Source organism: Nanorana parkeri, unplaced genomic scaffold (assembly GCF_000935625.1).
Source record: "Nanorana parkeri isolate BGI_ZX_2015 unplaced genomic scaffold, ASM93562v1 scaffold154, whole genome shotgun sequence".
Taxonomy (NCBI): Eukaryota; Metazoa; Chordata; class Amphibia; order Anura; family Dicroglossidae; genus Nanorana; species Nanorana parkeri.
The window spans coordinates 601,590-623,435 of NW_017306422.1; the positions used below are offsets into that span (position 1 = coordinate 601,590).

The 21,846-nt window shown below is 39.6% G+C and overlaps 1 protein-coding gene across 2 annotated transcripts in view; it reads left to right on the forward strand.

The window, feature by feature from the left end:
• RNGTT (RNA guanylyltransferase and 5'-phosphatase) overlaps positions 1–21,846 on the forward strand; it is a 305,143-nt gene that overhangs the window by 193,241 nt on the left and 90,056 nt on the right. Inside the window, exon 13 of one of the 2 annotated variants that reach the window (XM_018554360.1) lies at positions 12,994–13,062. The exons of the other annotated variant lie outside the window; for it this stretch is intronic. Within the exon in view, the coding sequence (XP_018409862.1) occupies positions 12,994–13,062 (69 nt within the window). The remainder of the gene's footprint in view (positions 1–12,993; positions 13,063–21,846) is intronic. 2 annotated transcript variants of the gene reach the window in all.

Consider the following 21,846-nt stretch of genomic DNA (forward strand, 5'->3'; position numbering starts at 1 on the left):
GAATCTTAACATGGTTTTGTAACCGTGTCAGTACATTTAGTGGATGTTCATTCTTCCCTAACATACTCCCAATTTGTTTATTTGTATGTTTTCTCTAAACTATTTTGTGTCTTGCACATTAGGCATCTTGAAACACACCTCTTGCCCTTTATACTGCAGAATGTGTAGTATAGCTTTACATTGCATATTTACGAATATTATATTTGTAATGTGTTGTAATTTTGCTCTTTGGGCAGGTAACTTTAGATTCATGCCATCCTTAAGTTGGCCATAAACTGCTTCGATTTTTTGTGCGAAAGAACATTCGACTTTCTATTAGTTGATGGGGTCAATTCATCGATCGATTTTGATCATAATCACGAAAAAACTCTGAAGGAGAAGGATGTAAATTTTTTCTCGAATAAACAAAATTCTAACAGTGTATGTGGTTTTCAGGAAACTCCATTCATTACAAAATCGAACGCAGGGATCAAGCGAGTGGTGGGTTTTAAACCTCTATTAAGACTCTAAGCAGACCTGGCCAGTATATTTTGGTGTGCTAGTTTGAGAATGCTGTTGCAGTCCCCCAAGATGGTTCACTGTGGCCTCACTGTTAACCGTGTCCAGGACATTTTTCAGGTTCCAGAGCTTACTGCACTTAGCATCTGTTGAGAGAAAACGGAGCCTCAATCCTTACCAGTGTTTGTATGACCTGAGTGGATGCCATTTTCTCTGTGTGGACGCACACTAGAACTAAAAGTGATGTAATTTGCATCACTTCTGCTCGGGCATTGCCAGTAAACCAGATATTATGTAATTAAATTGCACACTTCGTCCCAGAGGATCAGTGCCAGAAATTGGGCACGGTATGGATGCTGGGCATCTCCACTTCCACTTGCAGGCACTGCTACATAACAGAGAAGCGAGGGGAACAGCCTGCTACAGGAGACTTTGTGGGAGATTCACTTTGCTCCAGGGCTGCTATGTACAGTGCAGACCCAGCTAAGAAAGATACCGCTGATATCCAGGTCAGTGTATCAAAAGCAGTTTATTGCAAGCAATGTTTGCATTTGTGCAGCAGTAGCATGCTTATGTGGTGCATTTGTGCTTGCTTCACAGGACAAAAATCCTTTGACTACTAAAGTAATAGTAAGCCTCATAGAACCTGTGGGTGTGCCCCAAGACTCTTTCCTCTATCTATACTAAGACATGTTTTCGTGCTTGTATTCAGAAAGTGGTTAATGAAGAAGATTCATTTTCAAATTGCTAGTATCCTAGGAACATGGATGTCTTTTCTTTAGCTCTTCTCTGTAAAATTCTTACCTATTATTGCTCAAGCTGATCTCTTCAATTCCAGCTATTCGGTGCAGCCATCCTTAGCCTAGGTTTTGAGTGCAACTTCTCGGGCCTTGCTGTATTGGACTTTTTCGGGGCTAGCCTGGAAGTGACCTTTGGGCACCAGGCTCCACATAATGCATTTTTAAGACGCCCTTCTGGTAACAAGTTAGCTGCGGAGAGCTTTCCAGGTACAGAACCAGTCATCATCTCAGTACTTGTCCCGTCTCCCAGGACATACTCTGTAAGTAGGCTGTTTAGCCTGAACACAGGGAGCTGCCGTATTTACTTTGGTCTCTGGGTGCTTTTCATTTTCCTGCTGGTTTCCACTGCAAAAGGGGTTTTCACTGAGGAACTGACCACTGTCGTCATCTGCTGGGTGAAGAGTTGCACAGGCAAGCTCTGTGCTCTCTTTCCTGCCTTTCAGCATCAAGAAAGCATTTCTCATCTGCTGCTCCTGCTGTGGAAAGATCCACATGAAACTCTGATCTTGGTGTTCATTTCTTCTGCCTACCTACATTGACCATGGTCACCTTCCGCCATATGATCCTCACCTGCTACCTGCAGTTGTGCTCAAAAGTTTGCATACCCTGGCAGAAATCGTTATCTTTTGGCATTGATATTGAAAATATGACTGATCGTGCCAAAAAACTGAAAATGAAGCCATTTATTATCACATAGTTGTTTGGCTCCTTTTTTAATCATAATGATAACAGAAATTACCCAAAGTTTACATGCCCTGCAATGTTTCACCTTGTTACAGACACACAAGGTGACACACACAGGTTAAAACGGCAATTGAAGGTTAATTTCCTACATCTGTGGCTTTTTAAATTGCAATTAGTGTCTGTGTATAGTTTGTTAGCTCTCACGTGAATGCACTGAGCAGGCTAGATACTGAGCCATGGTGAGAAGAAAAGAACTGTAAAAAGATCTGCATAACAAGATAATGGAACTTTATAAAGATGAAAAAAGTTTTAAGAAGTTACCCAAAACCTTGAAAATGCCAGACAGTTCAATCACTCATTAAGAAGTAAAAAATTCAGGTATCTTTTGGTACCAAGCCAAGGTCAGGTAGACCAACAAAGATTGCAGCCACAACTGCCAGAAGAATTGTTCAAATAAAATACCACAGGTAACCTCTGGAGAAATTCAGGCTGCTCTGGCAAAAGACGGTGTGGTTGTTTAAAGGAGCACAGTATGATGATACTTGAACAAAAATGAGCTGCATGGTCGAGTTGCCAGAAAGAAGCCTTTACTGCACCAATGCCACAAAAAAGCCAGGATACGATATGCCTGACAACACCAAGACATGCCTCACAGCTTCTGGCACACTTTCATTTGGAGTGACGAGACCAAAATAGAGCTTAATGGTCACAACCATAAGCACTATGTTTGGAGAGGGGTCAACGAGGCCTAAAGTGACAAGAATAACATCCAGTTAGGTGGGGGTGCTCTCCGCACACCTTACAGCAGTCCCGGCCAGTAAGAACGATGGTGCTTGTAGTAACTGCCACGGATGGCGCCGTGCAAAGTACGAAGTAGAAAGACAGGTCACCAGCAATCAAAATAATTTAAATAGATTTGTCCTTTTTAATGGACGATTATGTCACAATGATCAACAAAGCCAACGTTTCGGGGCCGCACAGGGTCCCTTCTTCAAGGCAGAACGATGTGACAATGTAATAGTATCCACATACCACATATATACCCCATGAAGTCAATAAATTATTAATAACCACACCCCCAGTGATTGTCAGAATGGCGGGAGAAAACACCATATTTAAAAATGACAATCTCATTTAAAAACAACATATTCCAACTATCAAAAATAAATAATAAATTGTACCCACAATCTGATGATCCAAGCAGGCGCTGTGGTGGTGGAGTGTCCGACATCTCTACAGCATACATGCACGACAGTCAAACGACAACGGCATTGCGATCTAACATCCCCAGGCAGTGTATACGGCGTCGCCCCTTGTCCTGGTTGGTCGGCGTGCGCAATACGCGTCATCGGTTACTAGGGTGATGGGGATACAATTCTCAACCATCATACAGCGCATGCGCCGGGGATGTATGTCGAAACTGCAATCTGGGTGTGGGAAGAACAAGAGAGCCGATGTCTCCACTCCACAAGCACAGCAGTGAATATTCCAATATCAAAGTGGGAAAAAGAAAACAATACAATAATAAGTGGTATCAGACAAAGGTGTATACAAAGAAAATTATATTAGTGAGAATAATATATTAACATATAAGGAACCAAGACAGGGAACATACAAAGGGATGATACAAAATACATATATATATGAACAATACACCAAATAAGACATAAAACACAAAATCAGCTCGGGGACCATAAAGTATATCAGAAACAAATATATAACTAGAAAATTAGTATAAATTAATTATATACGTCAATGCATACAGGGGCATCCTATAAATATATAAAAAATTCGGAAAAAATCTCCAACGTGTAATATTAATCCATTAGGATGAAAAATGTTGATATTCATATATAACTAGGTACACATGATCATAAAGGTAAAATAATAATCATATAAATATCCGGAGAGTAAATGTTGGCAGCTACTCAACTAAGTAACAGGATAGAGATAAGGAAGAGTTGAGTCCTCTTGGTTTTACTGTATTCAAAGTATGTATCCAGTAGGCTTCCCTCCGTAATAATATGTTGTCTCTATTACCGCCTCTATGTGGTCTCGGTACGTGTTCGATAACCATTGCTTTTAACTCGTGTGTCTGGTGATTGATTGTGCAAAGTGTATCGCCGCTGGTTTATTTGGGTCAATTGCTAGTTTGATGTCACTTTTATGTTTTTGATATCGTTTTTTAAACGCATTGATAGTTTTCCCACGTAAACCAGTGAGCAAGGACATTTTAATATATATATACACAGTACTCAGACACACAATTCAAGTAGCTGCGAATGGAATATCTCTTCCCTGTATATGGATGAAAGAATGAGTCACCGGTAATGAGGGAGTTGCAGACGCTGCAATCGTAGCATCTGTAACATCCCTGCTTAGTAGACAATTTATATGGTACAGTACCATATTTATAATGTGGGTCAGCACAGACTAGATAGTCGCGTAAAGATTTATTTCCGGAATGGACAATACGAGGTGTATGTTTAACGGTAGGGGCCAAGGTCCTGTCAGCGCTCAGGATATTCATATTACGTTGTACCGTGCGTTTAACCTGGTATGAATAAGAATTAAAGTTGGTTATAAGGAGTGTATCATTAGAACATATCTCCTTGGGTTTAGAGGTACAAAGCCTATCTCTGGCCACTTCAAGAGTATGTTCAAGTATATGTTTGGGATAGCCTCTATCACTAAATTTATTATACATCCTCTTCAGTTGTGTTTCGCAATCCGTAGCATCCGAGCAGATGCGCATGACCCGAATAAACTGAGAGACTGGTAATGAGTCTCTCAGTCTATCGGGGTGCGCACTGCTATAGGAGAGCAACGCATTGCGATCAGTGGGTTTTGTGTATAATGAGGTTCTAAACTGTCCTTGGTTAATTGTTACCATTACATCCAGGAATGAAATCCTGGAACGTGACACCTCTGGATTAAATACAATACCCTCTACAAGTGTGTTGAGATATTCTACAAAGATCTGTACATCATCATTGGGCCCTGACCAAACCACAAAGATATCGTTAGTATATCTCGTCCACAGTCTCACATGTTGGAACAGTTCGCATGGATAGATAAAACGTTCCTCAAGGTAACCCATGAATAAATTTGCATAGGAGGGGCAGCCGAGCTCCCCATGGCAGTGCCCTTTGTCTGGAGGAAATACTGTTTCTCAAAACGAAAATAGTTGTTTTCAAGTACCATCCTTAACCCCTCAAGTATGAAGGCCGTTGGCTGAGATGTTACCTCTACCTCTATAATACTCTACTGCCTGTAAACCCCCTTCTGTAGGAATACAAGTGTACAATGCAGATATATCCATGGTTAATAACATCCAACCAGAGTGAATGGTATCGGTACTTTTTAATTTCGTAATGAAATCATTGGTATCACGGGTATACGAATGAAGGGCTTTCACCATTGGTTGTAAGAAGTGGTCTAGTAGCATAGCCAATGGTTGTAATGCTGAACCAGTCCCGGCCACAATGGGCCTGAAGGTAAGTGGATCATGTCCCTTATGAATCTTTGGTAGACCATATATTACTGGTGTGCGAGCATGTTGGTTATAGAGCCACTCAGCAATACCCTCAGAGATCCATCTCTGGTCCAAGGCCAGGTTGGTTAGAGATGATAATTTATTAAGAACCGAGGTTAAAGGATCACGTGAAATTTGGAGATATGTGAACAGATCGGATAGGAGTTTGCACATCCCCGTTTTGTAGTTGGCATAGTCCATGATGATGATGGCCCCTCCTTTGTCGGCGGGTTTCATGATAATGGAGTCATCTTCCTGTAATGATTTTAGGGCATTTAATTCAACTTTTGTCAGATTAGAATAACTGATAATTATGCATCCTTCTCCGATCCGTGATGTTACGGGTATCTTATCTGATGGTCTTGATGTAGGTCTCAATACAGGCAATTGTCCCGGTGGTATAAATGAACTTTTGTTCTTGAACTTGTTAGTAGACGAATCTATACCTTTAGTACAGGATTGGTGACTAAAGTGTTGTTTTAACTTTAAAGAGCGTTCCAGTTTGAAGGTGTCAATTTCAAACTGAAAGTCATTAAACACTGGAGATGGACAGAACGAGAGTCCCTTGCTAAGGACATGATTTTCAATATCGGAGATGGTTCTAGATGACAAATTGATTATCGGACATTTTTGAGTCTTTGTTGTCTCGTATTGATGGATGGCCCCGAGTTTCTTCTTCTTCCTGCCTCTTCTTGTGCGTTTCGTCCGGTCCTTCCTAAAAAAGGGGTAGATGAGGGGGCTGATCCAGCTGTGGCAGTGGTGTCACACTGTGAAGCATGGTGATGGCTCACTGATGTTTTGGTGGTGTATGAGCTCTAAAGGCACGGGGAATCTTGTGAAAATTTATGGCAAGATGAATACAGCATGTTATCAGAAAATACTGGCAGACAATTTGCATTGTTCTGCACGAAAGCTGTGAATGGGACGCTCTTGGTCTTTCCAGCATCACAATGACCCTAAGCACAAGGCCAAGTTGACCCTTCAGTTGTTACAGCAGACAAAGGTGAAGGTTCTGGAGTGGCCATCACAGTCTCCTGACCTAATATCATCAAGCCCCTCTGGGGAGATCTCAAACGTGCAGTTCATGTGAGACAACCAAAGACTTTCCATGACCTAGAGGCATTTTGCCAAGATGGATTGGCAGCTATACCACCTGCAAGAATTTGGGGGCCTTAAAGACAAGTATTACAAAAGACTGCACACTGTCATTGATGCTAAAGAGGGCATCATACAGTATTAAGAACTAAGGGTATGCAGGCTTTTGAACAGGGGTGATTTTATTTTATGATTGTGCCATTCTGTTATGACCTACAGTTGAATATGAATCCCGTAAGAATCAAAAGAAATGTGTTTTGGTTGCTCAAGCATGCTTTCTTTAAAAATGGCACATATATTACCAATTCACGAAGGGTATGCAAACTTTTGAGCATAACTGTATATGTGGATTTTCATGAGTACCTAAGGCCTTGCCTGCCACACTGAGCCTTATGTTGTCTACATTTTGCTGATGTTTAAAGTAGTAAGTACAAAACTATAAAAAGTAGCAAAAAATATTAAAAATGGAAAAGGGGGTCTGGCTTCTTTAGGTGAAAAATGGGAGGCAGAACCCGGCAGTGAAAGAGTTAAAGGCTGTTTATACTCCTTTTTAAAAAAATGTAAAGTAATTGTGGACATGAATTTTTGTAAACTGCGTATTCACACCATTGTCACACCATTTCACACCATTGTCAGAAACCATATAAAATCTGAACAGAGTTCTCCTTGATTCCTTTTAAGAGGCATATTGTTACGCATTCACAGATGCATATAAACCATCTGCTTTAATAAATTGTCGGTACTACAAGAAAAGAAGCCAAATAGATCTAAACTCTAAAGCTTAGTCAGCTTTTAGATTTTGGAAGGGATTATGAGTAATAGAGGCTGTAAAGCAACCAGAAAAATGTTTTCAGAGCTACAAGAAGCAGATCCTGCTACAGACAACTTCCAGGTCATGTGACCTTAAGCCATCTTGATAGGTCACATGAGCCACTGCAAACTATATCACCTGAGTATTCATTCACTTTGAAGGGTTTGCTATTATCACACTCGGTGCACTGCCAACATAGGTTCAGGTGACATAGTTACCTTCCTCAATCCAGTGCAAACTCTGCTTTCATGATGCAAAACCGGGCACTTTCATGTAAAAAAACATTTGTTTTTCTGTGACTTGGTACAGCTCACTGCCCGAGCAATGCTTTTGCAAGCTAGCGGCCGAGCCCCTGATGTGCCTTTCTGCTATCCAGCCCACCAGCTTCCATTGATACCTGCTTACTAACTTTTTAGTTATTCTTGGTTATCCGTGTCCTCTGCCTGCCCTTTGGCTAGTATCCTAGTTATTCTGGTACAACAACCTGTGGCTTATATTCAGATAATATATATATCCACAGCTGGTTCTGACCTCTAGAATGTTTCCTGGTACCTTCCTAACTTGTGGTCTTTGCTGCTTGAGTAGGGTAAACCTGGAGGGCATACAGCAAAGCCTAAACTCCTGTGAGGGGGTCCCTCCTAGATATTGGCTGGCTCTTGGACACTGTCCTGGAGATCCCATGTCATCTGCTCTCACATGGGAGCATCCTGGTACTTTGAGTCCTGATCCTGCTCTTACATCTCTTACATCTCGGCTATTCCAGTGTGATCCAGTTCCAGGATCCTACTACTTCCATTGTAATCTAGAAAGGTTCCCGCTGTGCAGATCCTGCTCAGGCTTTGCATGTTCTGTGGTACTTGATCCGGCCGAAATCTGTCTCTTGGCCTACAACTCTCAAGTGTGCTTACTGCCTTTCCTTGCCTATCCCTAATAGTGTAGATTTAGTCACATCCTGACACTGAGTGCAACAGACAGATGCGTTTTGGCTTATTTCTTTGTACCAGTGCCCTGCTTTGTTAAAGCTTATTTAAGTGATTTAGTATTAAGACCTAAGTTTGTTTGGGTTTTTTTTGTTGCTATATATAACTCCTTTTTCACCTTTGTACTAGTTTTTGAAAGCAACACAATCATTTATAAGAACCTAAAGAAAGTTAAAAACAACACTAATGTATACTTATTTTATTCACTGAACTGAAACACAATTTATAACATTTGTATCATGTGTTTTTTTCTGGATTTTTGGTTGATATTCCGTCTCTATCATTTAAAATACACCTATGATAAACATTATAGACCTTTCATTTCTCTGTAAGTGGGCAAACTTACAAAATCTGCAGGGGATCAAATAATTATTTGCCACACTGTATGTTTGGGTTGCTAATAGTACATTTCTTTACAGAAAGATTTGAAAGACTTGGCATTAAAAGAAATTTTTTTCGTTTTTAAAAGCAGAAAAAGTAAGAAGCTATCCAGTTGGTGGGGAGTCATATGGGAGGTGCACTGTTTCTGAAGCTCTGGTACTTTACAAATAGAGCCTAGGGAATAAATATGAAATATCACTCCACATGTAGTATGGCTGGGAAAACAATACTTCATTCACGTTATTATCTGCTATAAGAAAGTATGAGTTGCTGGATGCTCTTTTGTCTCTTTGCTTGCCCCCACTTATGAATGTTACAGTGAAATGGTTCCTATAAACAGTGAGTGATTATTTCACAGATAAGTTGGATGAAATTGTATTGCAGTTTTCCCGTGTGCATGTTTACATGTAAATAATGCTCAGCAGAGTTTGTCTTTAAGACTTTTAATAGATAAAATCTTTTAAACGTTGTGAATATAGCTGACATCACTGATATATTCATTTGGATTGTTTGAATAGTCATTTCTCTGCTGCAATGTTTTAGTTCTTCCTGGGAGACTGCAGAATACCTCCTCTTAGTACTGAGCTGGGGGCTTGAGCTTTGTGCCCTGCAGTGAAGAACATTGGTGCTGTGGAAATCGCAGTCATTCAGAGAGTGTGAAATTGCTGCTGACAAGGATCCTTGCTTTATTTCACTGCACAATTGAAATGTGCCATTTTCTGTTACACTTGGTTATTTTTTAACCTCATGTTTTAATGTTCTGTTTTGTCATTAAAATACAGTTCCTCTTTTGATGTGTGTAAGATGCATCTATAGAACTTAGACATTTTCAAATATGAGTGTATATTTTAGCTAAAAAAAACAATTACACCCTTTTCTCAATAGTATATTTCTGATAATAATGAGCCGTGACTCATTTGGAGAGTAGCCAATGGTAAAAATATTATTGCAAAGTAAAAAAAATGTTGTGCATTAGTAATCTGACATACTGTATGTAAAGCCTTATTTAATAACATGCAGAAGAAGCAATGTAAACACAATGTGGAATAACCTTTTGTAACTGGATATCAGCTCTTACCAGTAGGGGCTTAACCAGATCCATAGACACCCACGTGGTTGATTATGGGGCCTGGAAGGAAAGGGGCTCAATACTATCTGGTTTAACTAATTATTTGAGCACTGGAGCCACACCAATGCTTCCAGAATACATCCTGTTGACCTGTTACAACAAATTGGTACTGCCAATCTAAAATCTTGGATGAGAACCTCCTTCCCTCAGCCGGAACACTGAAGATGGGTTGTGGATGGGTCTTTCAGCATGACAATCATCCAAAACATACCGCCAAGGCAACAAAGCAGTGGCTCAAGAAGAAGCACTTTAAGGTCATGGAGTGGCCTAGCCACTCTCCAGACCTTAATCCTATAGAAAATGTATGGAGGGAGCTGAAACTTTGAGTTGCCAAGCGACAGCCAAGAAACCTTAAGGATTTAGAGAAGATCTGTAAAGAAGAGTGGACCAAAATCCCTCCGGAGATGTGTACTAACCTGGTAACCAAACACAAGTATCGTCTTAACTCTGTTCTTGCCAACAACTGTTTCTCCACCAAGTACTAAGTCATGTTTTGCTTGGGGGTCAAATACTGCAACTGAATTTATAACATTTGCATCATGTGTTTTTTTTCTGGATTTTTGGTTGATATTCTGTCTCTATCATTTAAAATACACATATGATAAAAATTATAGACCTTTCATTTCCTTGTAAGTGGGCAAACTTACAAAATCTGCAGGGGATCAAATAGTTATTTTCCTCACTGTAAATCACAAGTTGCACATGGAAGTTTATGCTCTTTATTGACATAATAGTGTTGGCTGACGCTCTTTTTGGCTAGAGATGAAGTTTCTGCTTCACAGAACTGTGCACTTACAAGTTGTATGGATAGTATGAACATGCCTGGGTTCAATCATTAGATGTCTCAAATCTCTAAGCACTAATGTGGGATATACTCCAAGTACAATTCTGAATACAGCCTTGACACTGTTCATACTACCATTTTAAGCGTCCATATAGGACTGTATGCTCTTATCACTGTACTCTGTGCAGACTCCCTTCTAGGGAGAGTGTCTGTCGTATGGTTTTCTGTGATTTCACATTGAATGATGTGTCCATGTGCCACAGCTAGATATTTGGCATGTCTTATGCAAAAGGTGCAGACTAATTTACTGGGCAAAATAAACATATCATCTGGCATCCATACTTGAGCAAACTTTACTATTTGTCCAGAATCTGTTCAGCATCCATTATGAACCCAAGTTGATCAGAATCTTTGTACATCACCAAACAATCACTTGCTTCAGCATATCATTAAAGCAAGCAATTGTTTTAGGGGACTATTAAATACAGTACTTACAAAGATGGACTGAGTTATAACTTAAAACCTTTTTTGGCGTTACTTCTCTTTTGGGTCACAGGAGTACATTTACTAATGTGCTGCTTTTGAGTTGCGCTGCAGCTGGGAAAGATCCTAACAATATAATTGGGATCTACCCAGCTGCCTGATTGACAGCTGGTTCTGCCTCTCGAGAGCCAGATTCAGCTGTGCCTTCCCCCTCCCATGTCTGTCCATCCAATGAGCTCTAGAAGAACAGCAAGGGTAGGGGGAATCCCTGAGGGTAGCGGTGACTGAAAGTCAATGCTGCCTGCAGGGAGAAGCCATGAGCTGGACAATGAGCGGTTATGTGACCGCTAAGCTGCACTCTTCCATGCTGGCTCTTAAGTATTGGGAGGAGTATAATTTTTACTTTCCCAATGCTTCTCTTTTAAGTTCACTTAGTGTTTCATGACCATACAATAGATAGACGGCTAAGCGGATTGCATAAAATGTTATTTTTATAAGAGATCTCTGATACTTTGTGGAAAGCAGGTAATATGTTTGTACACTGTACCCCATAGGGGAAGATCTGGTTTTCAGCCTAAATATACCATCTGAGCTTTTGGTGGAATGTATACTATTCTTAAATGCTTTTAAGTATTTTAATGCTGTTTTGTGAATAATAAATATATATTTATTCTATTGCAGCATTCCTTTCAATGTTCTAAATCATTTTTGACCATATGATATACTTTTTTTTCCCATATGTCAACTAGTTTCATCTGTACTAGTCAAATAAGAAGGTTTTGCTTTGTAATTCTTAGGTGCATAACCCTGTCAGCCAATACATTCATGCAGTAATATTAGCAGCAAAAAGCATAAATATAGGCACGCTAAGTAGCAGCATATATTAAACAACATTTAGCAGTATATATAAAAGTGAACTAAAGTGCTATATTATAAAGCATGGTCCCTAAATGGCAGACCGCGGTTACCGAGCGGTCAGCAGCCTAACCGCCTGAACTAGGATATAGCTGGCTTGCTGTGGATGCACCAGCCCCTGAGACTGGTGCATCCACAGCCAGCCATAACCCAGCACAGGTCCCCATTCCTCCTCAGTCATTGGCTACTAGGACCACAGCGTTCCTAACAACCAATGATATCCGCTTTCTTCCACGCCCAGGATTAAGGGAGGACAGAAGACTATTGTCTTCCTTCCTCCCCTGCAGCCAGAACTCTCCCTCGCCTCTCAGCTCCTCACATCCCCGCCTCCAATCCACTCCCAGCACCACCTCACATACCCTCCCAGCACCACCTTCTGACTCCATATTAAATTAATGTGAAAGGAGCATTTTAAAAGGGCACTCTAGGGACAACCAGTCTAAGGGAGCACTCTGATGGGGACAACTACTTATTAGTACTCTGAAACACTCTGAAGGGGGACACCTAAAATGTGATGTGCTGGGATCACCACATCAACACTGTGTCTGGGAAAACACAGTGCAGTTGCTTGTGTGAATGCAGCCTAAATGGCGGGCCAAGTGACCGTTCTGTCTGGACCGTGATTCGGACCTCCTGCTTGAAGAAAATTTCGGTTACCAGAATTTTTATTCACTTCCCCCTGTTGTAAAATGTCAAAATACTGTGTGAAACTAGATCAGCGCAAGACATAACTACTCATAAAACAGTATATGAAAATCCCCAATGTTTCAGTCAAAGATGGCTTTTATATAATTTTGCAGGCAACTTTCTCTTTACCCTAAAGGCTTTCTTTGATTGAGAAACAATGTTAATTAATTTCTTAAGTGTAAACATTTACAATTTTTGTATTCTGTTGCAGTTACTTGAAGGAAGCTTTTCAAGAGAGGTTAGCCATGAAGTTGATGGACTCATCTTTCAGCCAATTGGAGTAAGTTGAACATTTACTTGCCACACCTTCTTTGTAATGGAATAATTGCATTTTTTTCTACACCCAAAGTTATTACGTAAACTCCAGGAAAAAAACACAATCCATTGCTGTGCAGGTTTTTATATTGATGCATCAAGAGTATCTGAAAATAGAGTACTGAGATTAAAGAGTAGGTCACAATGTATTTTAATAAATTTTTCTTCATTTATTTTTTATTTATTTTGCTGTTGACCTTTTTTTTCCAATGCACACATTTAAATATGTGTAAATGATCAGATACAGATTTAATTTGGTAACATGCTTAAAGTATAAGTAAACCCAAGAAAAAAATTTGCAGCTTATTGGTATTTAGATGAGGCTGCATTCGTTTTTTCTTTTTTTCAGGCTAAGAACATTTTCAAAAATGACAGAAAACACGTGTTGATTATGAAAGAAATACAGTGCTGCTGTTTTTTCCTGTGTGCAAAACAAAAAAGAAATCTTATCTTCATTCTGTAAGATATTAATCTCCATGTACTGGAAATGAAAAAGGTCACATGTACATGTTTTAAGGCCAGCTTGGGTGGAAACCATGCTTCCCTTCATAGAGTATGTATGTGTAGTACAGTAGCAAACATAGCTACCCAGGGGCATGAAGTATTATTCTCTCTATTATTCTCAAGACTACCTTTGAAAATACAAGGGAAAAACTGAAAAAAAAAAAGAAAACTAATGCAGGCACATCCCATCATTGCTAGTAAGCTGCAATATATAACATTTTAGTTTTTGAGGTAAACCAGCTTTAAATGTTCTTTAATTACAAATGTATTATTCAAATTAATATTATAATTACACTAAACTCAGGAGTTAAATCTTAAAGTGCATTCAAGTACCCTGAAGAAATAGGTCACCAGCACTCAAGAGATTTAAAAATAAATAAGTCCTTTTTATTGGACCATGGTGTCACGACAATCAAATAAGTCCTTTTTATTGGACCATGGTGTCACGACAATCTATTTGATTGTCGTGACACCATGGTCCAATAAAAAGAACGTATTTATTTTTACATCTCTTGAGTGCTAGTGACCTATTTCTTCAACTGTTCGTTTTGCACGGTGCCATCCGTGGAGTTACTGCAAGCACCATCCTTTCGTACTGGCCGGGATTGCTGAAAGGTGTGTGGAGAGCACCTTCACCCTACTGCATTCAAGTACCCTAACTATTAACAAAAATGTATCTTATTTGTGTATCACTCAGCTGTAGATCCTCAAATCATCTCTGAATTCATGTTGACACTGTCCCTTATGGAGAAAGGCTACTTTTGTTTCCCATGGTCCCTCTGTTTGTTGTAAAGTAGCCACCAGGCTGCTTAGCAACATGTGAAGCCTGCTTTCTAGCCAATCGGGAAGCCAGCTCCATGCTCCCTCGGCACTGCCGGTCAGAAGGAGACATCTCTCTGACCTGAAGTTCTGGTATCGGAGGTAAGTATCTGAGCATTTGGGCAAGTACCGGTATCGGTGCATCCCTACTAATTTGTATTGAGATTGTGGTCTCTCACGGGAGTGTGCTTGGAGCGGTGGCTAATTTACAAAACACACAGGGATCATGGGAAACAAAATTAGCCCCCCTCCAGAAGGAAGGGCAGTGTCAACATGAATTCAGAGATGATTTGAGGATCTACAGCTGACTGAAATATACATTTTTGTTCAAAGTTAGGCTACGCTCCCGTGATGGACTACAATCTCAATACAAATGAGTAAACTAAACGTCAGATTATAGTCCATTACAGGAGCGAACTTGGAGTGGTAGCTTCTTTACAACACACAAAGGGACCATGGGAAATGAAAATAGCCACCCAGAAGGAAGCACCAATTCCCGGGATGCTTTAAGCTGAGTGATACACAAATAAGATATTTTTTTTTAATAGTTAGGGTACTTGAATGGATTTTTGAGATGTACCTCTTGAGTTTTGTGTCACTTTAAACTAAAACAAGACAGTTTATTTTATCTGATCTATATTACCACAGTTAATGAAACTAATTATCCAGCACACTTAGTGAAAAAAATAATCTGTATATCTTTGCATCTGCCTTCATGTGATTGGACACTGGCAAACAAAGCTTTAAGAACAGCCCTCTATAACCCCTCACTCACAGCAAGCCTTGGCTTTATTGCCAGTGTTTTAGAAGACCCTAACAGACATCTTATATCCTATCTATCTATATATAAAATAAGCAAACACGTTTAATTATTTGGATTTTTTCCTCAAGATTTTTTTTTTTTTTTATATAGCAAGATTCACTGCCTCTTTATAACCACTGGAGCTTCCTATGCGCCACTATTGTGATCCGTCTGCTGGCAGAATGCTATCCCTGAAGATGTCTTAGGGGGTGTGCCCATTGGGAGGGGGGTGATCTGGATGTGGCTTGGTTCCCTTATTCCCCTAAACTGCATTAGGAGACACTGCTGGTGTTGATAGTAACATTGACCAGATTTAACATCTGTATCCCAGCATGCTGTTGATCCGTTCCCTGAGAGGTTTATCTGTGGTGTGCTTGCTGCAACACATTCAGTTGATGCCAGTGGCGGAAGAAAGTTGGCTGTACCACTTTTATTGTAAAATAAAATTAGCTACATTTTTTTCTCCTAGCTACTGGGACGTGGACCTGGAGAGCTAATGAGCTGGGGCAGCCTTTTCCTCAGTGGGTGTACTGTGCATGTGCACTCCATTCTCATTCACATGAACCTTGAACATGCCTGGGTTTTCACAGCCTACTGTGATTGGTCACAGAAGGCAAAGCCCTTCATGCTGTGCAGCGGAGGTTCCGAGTACCCTTAGTAGGATATCCCTCACCACACATGATTCATGTGAATTTGACTTCTCGCAGAGTCTTACAACATACTTGGAAAAGCTTACTTCTGTTGTGCAGTCAGAGACTTGAAGCACAGAAAGTTTCCTGTGTGATGAATTCTGTCTTTTCTTCAGTCTTCCCAAGATAGTTTCCTCCTTCACCAACCAGTACATTGTACTTCCCTTTCTATGTCCTGTTCCTAAACATCCCAGGGAGATTTCTTTCCACTGTCTTCACATGGTATGCCCTGTTTGAGTCTATCTGCTACAGCTTCTTTTAGACAGTGGGATTCTCTCTTTGGCATTTTTGACTTCCTCTCGCTCCATTACTTCAAGATGGATTAGGCATCCCATCATTTGAGCCTATAGTGTAAAATACAGGGTTTCACCCTTTCCTGTCAAAGCAAATTTCACCAGATTGGTTGGTGCTTCTTGGACCTTTTAGCATCAGGTATCTTTTTGCCTGATTTGCAAGGTGGCCACCTGATCTTCTATTCAAACACTTGAATAAAATTACTTATAAAATTACTTAAAACCCAACTCCAGGCACAGGAGCTTTTCTTTTTTTTAACCTTTAATAGTCTTTAACACACTTGATTTTACCACTTTAGGAGCTCTGTAAGCTCAATTGAGCTTCTCCTGCATCAGAACGGTGTCTATGATCAACACCAGTTCTGATGTTGTGCCTCCACTCCCTCACTCGTATGCACCATTCACAAAGCGCAACACAAACATAATCACTGTGCCGAAAGCTCTTAAAGTAGTAAAAAGTTAATATCAATATTAAAAGAAAAAAAGCTGTGCTATGAGTTGGGCTTTAAAGAAACTCTTTAATGGTATGGGGTCAGTTAAGGCCTGGTTCACACCTGTATAGATTACCTGTATAGATGGTTCACACCTGTATAGATTATTTTAATCTATGCATTTTTAATCTAAACACAAATCAACAGTGTATACAGTAGGTGTATGCATACAGGTGTGTGTATGTAAGGACGCCCTGAGCACTATGGGTATTTTAACACAAGAACATAGTTGTTTACTTTCCTGCAGCACTGTTTGTTTTTTTTTCGTTCAAAAAGGCTTGTTATTACTTTTAAACAGATAGACAAGTGTGTTTGCGCATACTTCAAGTGGCAGTTTTCGAGTAAAACATATGAAATATGCATAACAAAATAATATTATAAAGATAAAATTAGTCTAGAAGAAGTCCAAAGGAACCTTAAGGCCTGGTTTACACCTGGGCGTTTTACAGCGCGTTCCTACGCGCTGTAAAACGCTCAAGATGTGAAAACCAATAATTGCCTATGGGCATGGTTCCCACCTGGGTGTTTTACAGCGCGTAGGAACGCGTTGAAAAACGCCCTACGCCCAAAGAAGTACAGGAGCTTTTTTGGGGCGTTTTTCCGTGCATTTCCATTGGTACTCCCGTGTGTGGATCGGGGTTAACAAAGCGGTAATCCTGAGCCACCCTCGGGAATACAGCGTACAGGTCTTACCTTGCCCGCGATCCCCGCTGTGTCCTCTGGCGGCTGCTGACATCTGGGTTCCGTCCCTTGCGAGCGGCCGCGTCGCAGGGCGGTGGAGCCGGCGGGAAGTTTGAAAGTGAAAAAAAATGAAAAATAGAGAAAATAAGGGGAAAAAATCATACCGCCAGTGAAACGTGCGTTTCACTGAACGGAAAAACGTGCTAAAAAACGAGCAGAAATAATACGCTCAGGTGTGAACCCAGCCTAAGGTCTCAATATCCATAGAGTCAACACATTAACACGGACTTACGCAGCACTGTTTTTAATCAAAACCTAGGATGGAAGGTTCAGCAGAGGGGAGGGATGAGTAACTGCTCTGCCTAGTTTGTGTAGTGTTTTAAATTGCCTTCTGCACAATACTTGCTTTATTCTGAAAGAAACGTTGTTCTCTGAACTAAGTTTTGCCTTAGAATGCAAAGTTGGGTGGGCTGGTTAATAATAATATAATGAACCCAGTCTGTACTGCAGATCTTATTATCTGGTCTTAGATTTGAACACTGTCTGTCCTAACAAAGGGTTAAATATCTAGAAGCATTGTATGTTAATAAGGGAAAGCTCAGTCTGTCCCTAGTCTTTCTATGTGGACAACTAGAGTCTGCTGTCACTTGGAAATTGAAAGAGAAGCTTGCATATGTTACACAGAGACTTCTAAAAGGTAGAATTTGTAAAAAACTTTTTTTAGGTATGTTGTGTAAAAAAGAACACTTAACAAACGTATAGTAGGGTTTTCTCAAATTTGACTACAAAAGTATTGAACTCTGTAAACAGGCCTTTTGCAACAAAAGGCAAGGAAACGACCCATTGCATTGTAGTAAATGTGGTTGTGCGTTAGCAAGCTGCGGTTTCATTTACTTTTAATGGCAACCCAATGCACTAAACCAATAGATCTTCATCATTTTTTTTTCTTTTTTGCTGTGCTGGCAGCCCATATATATGAATGGGCTATCTTAACGCAAAACACATGTTGACATGCAACATAATGCGCATGTGTTAACACAAAGCACCAGAACAGCAAAGTGTGAATGTGCCCTTGGACATGTGAAAAGGAACCTAAAGTTCCACCTACTGCATGGAGATAACAATGCATAATATCAATATGTAGTATTCCATTTTTACTTAAAGTGACATTAAACCCTCAGATTTTTTAACACAAAACAATACTGTAATGTGTGCCTTACTGTAATCCATGGTTGTTTCCCTTCCCTTTGCTGCTCTTCCTTTTAAATCCGTATCTCTTCTCATGCTGGGCAGAACTTCTGTTTTGCAGCAGACTGCCTTGTCTCTCAAATGGATACATGGTGTCTGTGTGTAGGTTTGCAACCTGAGCCAGCACTACAGGAAGAGGCACTCAGCTGCAAAGGGAAGTTCTCCCCAAGCATGAGACATGAGGATTTAAAATGAAGAGCAGCAAAGAGAAGGGAAACAACCATGGATTACAGTAAGGCACACATTACAGTATTGGTTCATGTTAAAAAATTTGAGGGTTTAATGTCACTAAGTAAAACAGAAATTGTATTTATTTTTAAGGCCTGAGTAAATAAAATATATAAACATTTTAATCTACACATTTTAAAACTGATGATTTTGGTTTAGTGTATACAGTCAGTAGGTGTATGCATACAGGTGTGTGTGTGTAAGGGTGGATGTGGAAAGAATTTGCAGCATCAGTAGAAGAACAACAGACATCCAAAGTGAGATGGAAATCAAGGATGGAAATACCTTTGCAATAATCCAACTTTAAAAAGGTCTGCTGCTTTTAACTGCTGACCCTTTATGCATGAGACTGTTCTGTCTAGGAAACCCTTAGATCACTTTCCTAAACCTCCCCTGAAGTCTCACCGAGAGTGCATGTTTTGTGGGTAACTTCACATATACAAAGATGGGCTATTAAGCTTCTCAGTAATACAATTTAGCTACCTGTATAGATATCCAGAAAACCTGCACTACTGGTGCAACTTGAAGTCAGGTTTAGGAAACACTTCCATAGATGACCAGCAGAAGCTCTAAGCCTAGTCGAGCTGGTCAAAGCTCCTTTAACCTTTTTGTTCCATTATAGTACATATGGCAACACAGATTGACTTATCTTGCTAATTGTCGGACAGCTCAGGAATTGGGATCCCAGACTGGGCTGTGTGCTCCAAAACATAATATAGTCTTTCCCTGGATTTATAAAGTAATTAGCTGATTAGGTGAAGAACTTACAAACAGCTAATAGCTAGAAACAAATGATCAATATTAACTGTATATAATAAACTTTTCTTTCTGGTATATTTTTAAATATTTCCTGGAAGCAGAGTTGAGAATGTTTTAAAAATGTACTGTTTGTATGCGTTATTGTTCACTTTTAACATATAAAATCTTGTCATGCTCGTAACCTGTCTTATCAAGTGACACCTGTCAGAAATTAATACATTTTTTGTTTTAATAACTGTCAGATCTAGTTGAGTTTTTTCTCATTTTCATATTAAAGGCTTTTTATACCTGTTGATGTTGCCATTGTGCCCATGCAAGCTGTGTTCTAATAATTGCTGTCTTAATATATTTAACTGGAATATGTACACCAGCAGTTTCCGGTCTTGTCTGATAACTTACTTTGTTACAGCCAAATGAGGAACCCTGACAATAGAGCTGTTATTGAATATCCAACACTTACACCACTTATTAGTCAGTTACAACATTTGCATATGCCAGCTTTTTATAAGTTGCAGGGTAGATTTATTGACCGCATTTTTTTTTGCACAATGGTACCCCAAGTGTTAGTGATTGTATTACATAATCTTTTGCTGAAACTTTTATGTTTAACTGTGGATAGAGTAGGAAACGGTCCCCACTCAGAATTTTTATTGCTATCAGTTTCCCCACTGGGTAGGTAGGGCAATCCTCTCTGTCTGTCCTGGTGACCATCATCCCAAGGAGGGAAAATGTTGGGTAATCCAATATGTTACAGTTGTCACCAAAACAGGAAGTTAGGGAAAATCTAACAGTGGATATACTATATCCTCTGACAACTGTCTAAGGGGGGTTTCCCGTTACCTTGAAGAGATTTCCACTACCTTTGCCTTGTTTCTCCCTGGCACAGGAAATCTTCCCACACAGAAATCATAGAAAGGTGTTTTACCTATTCGCTACTGAATCTTAAACTAAATTTTTTTTTTTAGCTATATTTTTCTTTATTCACAAAATAGAAAAAAAAAATCTGTTCTACCAAAACAGTTATCAAATAAGTAGGCGGTTACAATAGCTACCATGTTAATTGTTCTTTTCTTTCTTGTAGCAAAATCTCATCATTGTGTTAACTTTATATGAGCAAAACCACATTCATTCATTAGAGGAGTATAGACCTTTTATTTAGAGGTCATATTTAAAACAAGCCAATGTTAATAAGGAACAAACATTGGTCCTTGTAATTTATTGAAATAAAAGATCACGTTAAAGATAAATGTTTGGAAGCTAATGCAATTAAGGTATATTACTGTCTGATAAAGATAGACCAAGTAGGCTTCTTTAAACAAAGAAAAGCAAAGGACAATATAACCAGTTTTAAACTTCTCAATATGCCAAAATAGAAGGATCTAATAACAGATATAGAAGATTTATGGATGGGATAGACTGGAACTTTAATGCAATACATTAGCTGATTTTAACCTCAACTCTTTGAGTCAATGATTAATTGGCAGATTGCAAAGAGATTTGCTTATTTTTAGTCCCAAACCCCTGTGTAGCACCCTCAGGCTTCAGTTTAGTATTCTCACCGAGTTGGTTGCACCAGGGTTATGGAAACATCAGAATTTAAAATTGTTCCAATGAAAGAAGGCAATAGGCAACTTTTAAACAAAGCTGCACTTAGAGAAACTGTATATATTTGCCAAATACAGTATCTTCTATCTTGGCTGAGGAGTGGACCCTGCCCTTCCTTATCCTGCCTGCCTGCTCTATGTTAAGAGGAGCATACGAAGTTTCAGTCAGAGAGAAAATCTAAAAGTTAAATTATTTTTCTATGTTCTGTTTGGAAAACTCATAATCCATGATAAGTAAAAAATTCATTAAAAAAAGTATTGGACATAAATTGAAAAGCAAAGTTATACAATTGTACAAAAAGCATCATCGTTTCCCGTTATAACTTCTCCTAGTAAGCCGCTCTGACAGAATCCTGCATTTGTGCTGTGGCATCACCCACCTCTTCAAACGGAACACTCTCATTGCATTGGAGCTGCTCATTTTAAATCTGCTGCTGTCATTACCCACCACTTAGCTGCTGTACTCTTCCCAAACTCCCAAAGTGATTTTATACTGAACATGCCTACATATTTGTTTTGACCTTGGTTAGGTTTTTTATCTAATTAAAATCAACTTTCCCAGTAGCTGGCGAGTTGTACAGCTGCTACACACACACACACACACACACACACACACACACACACACACACA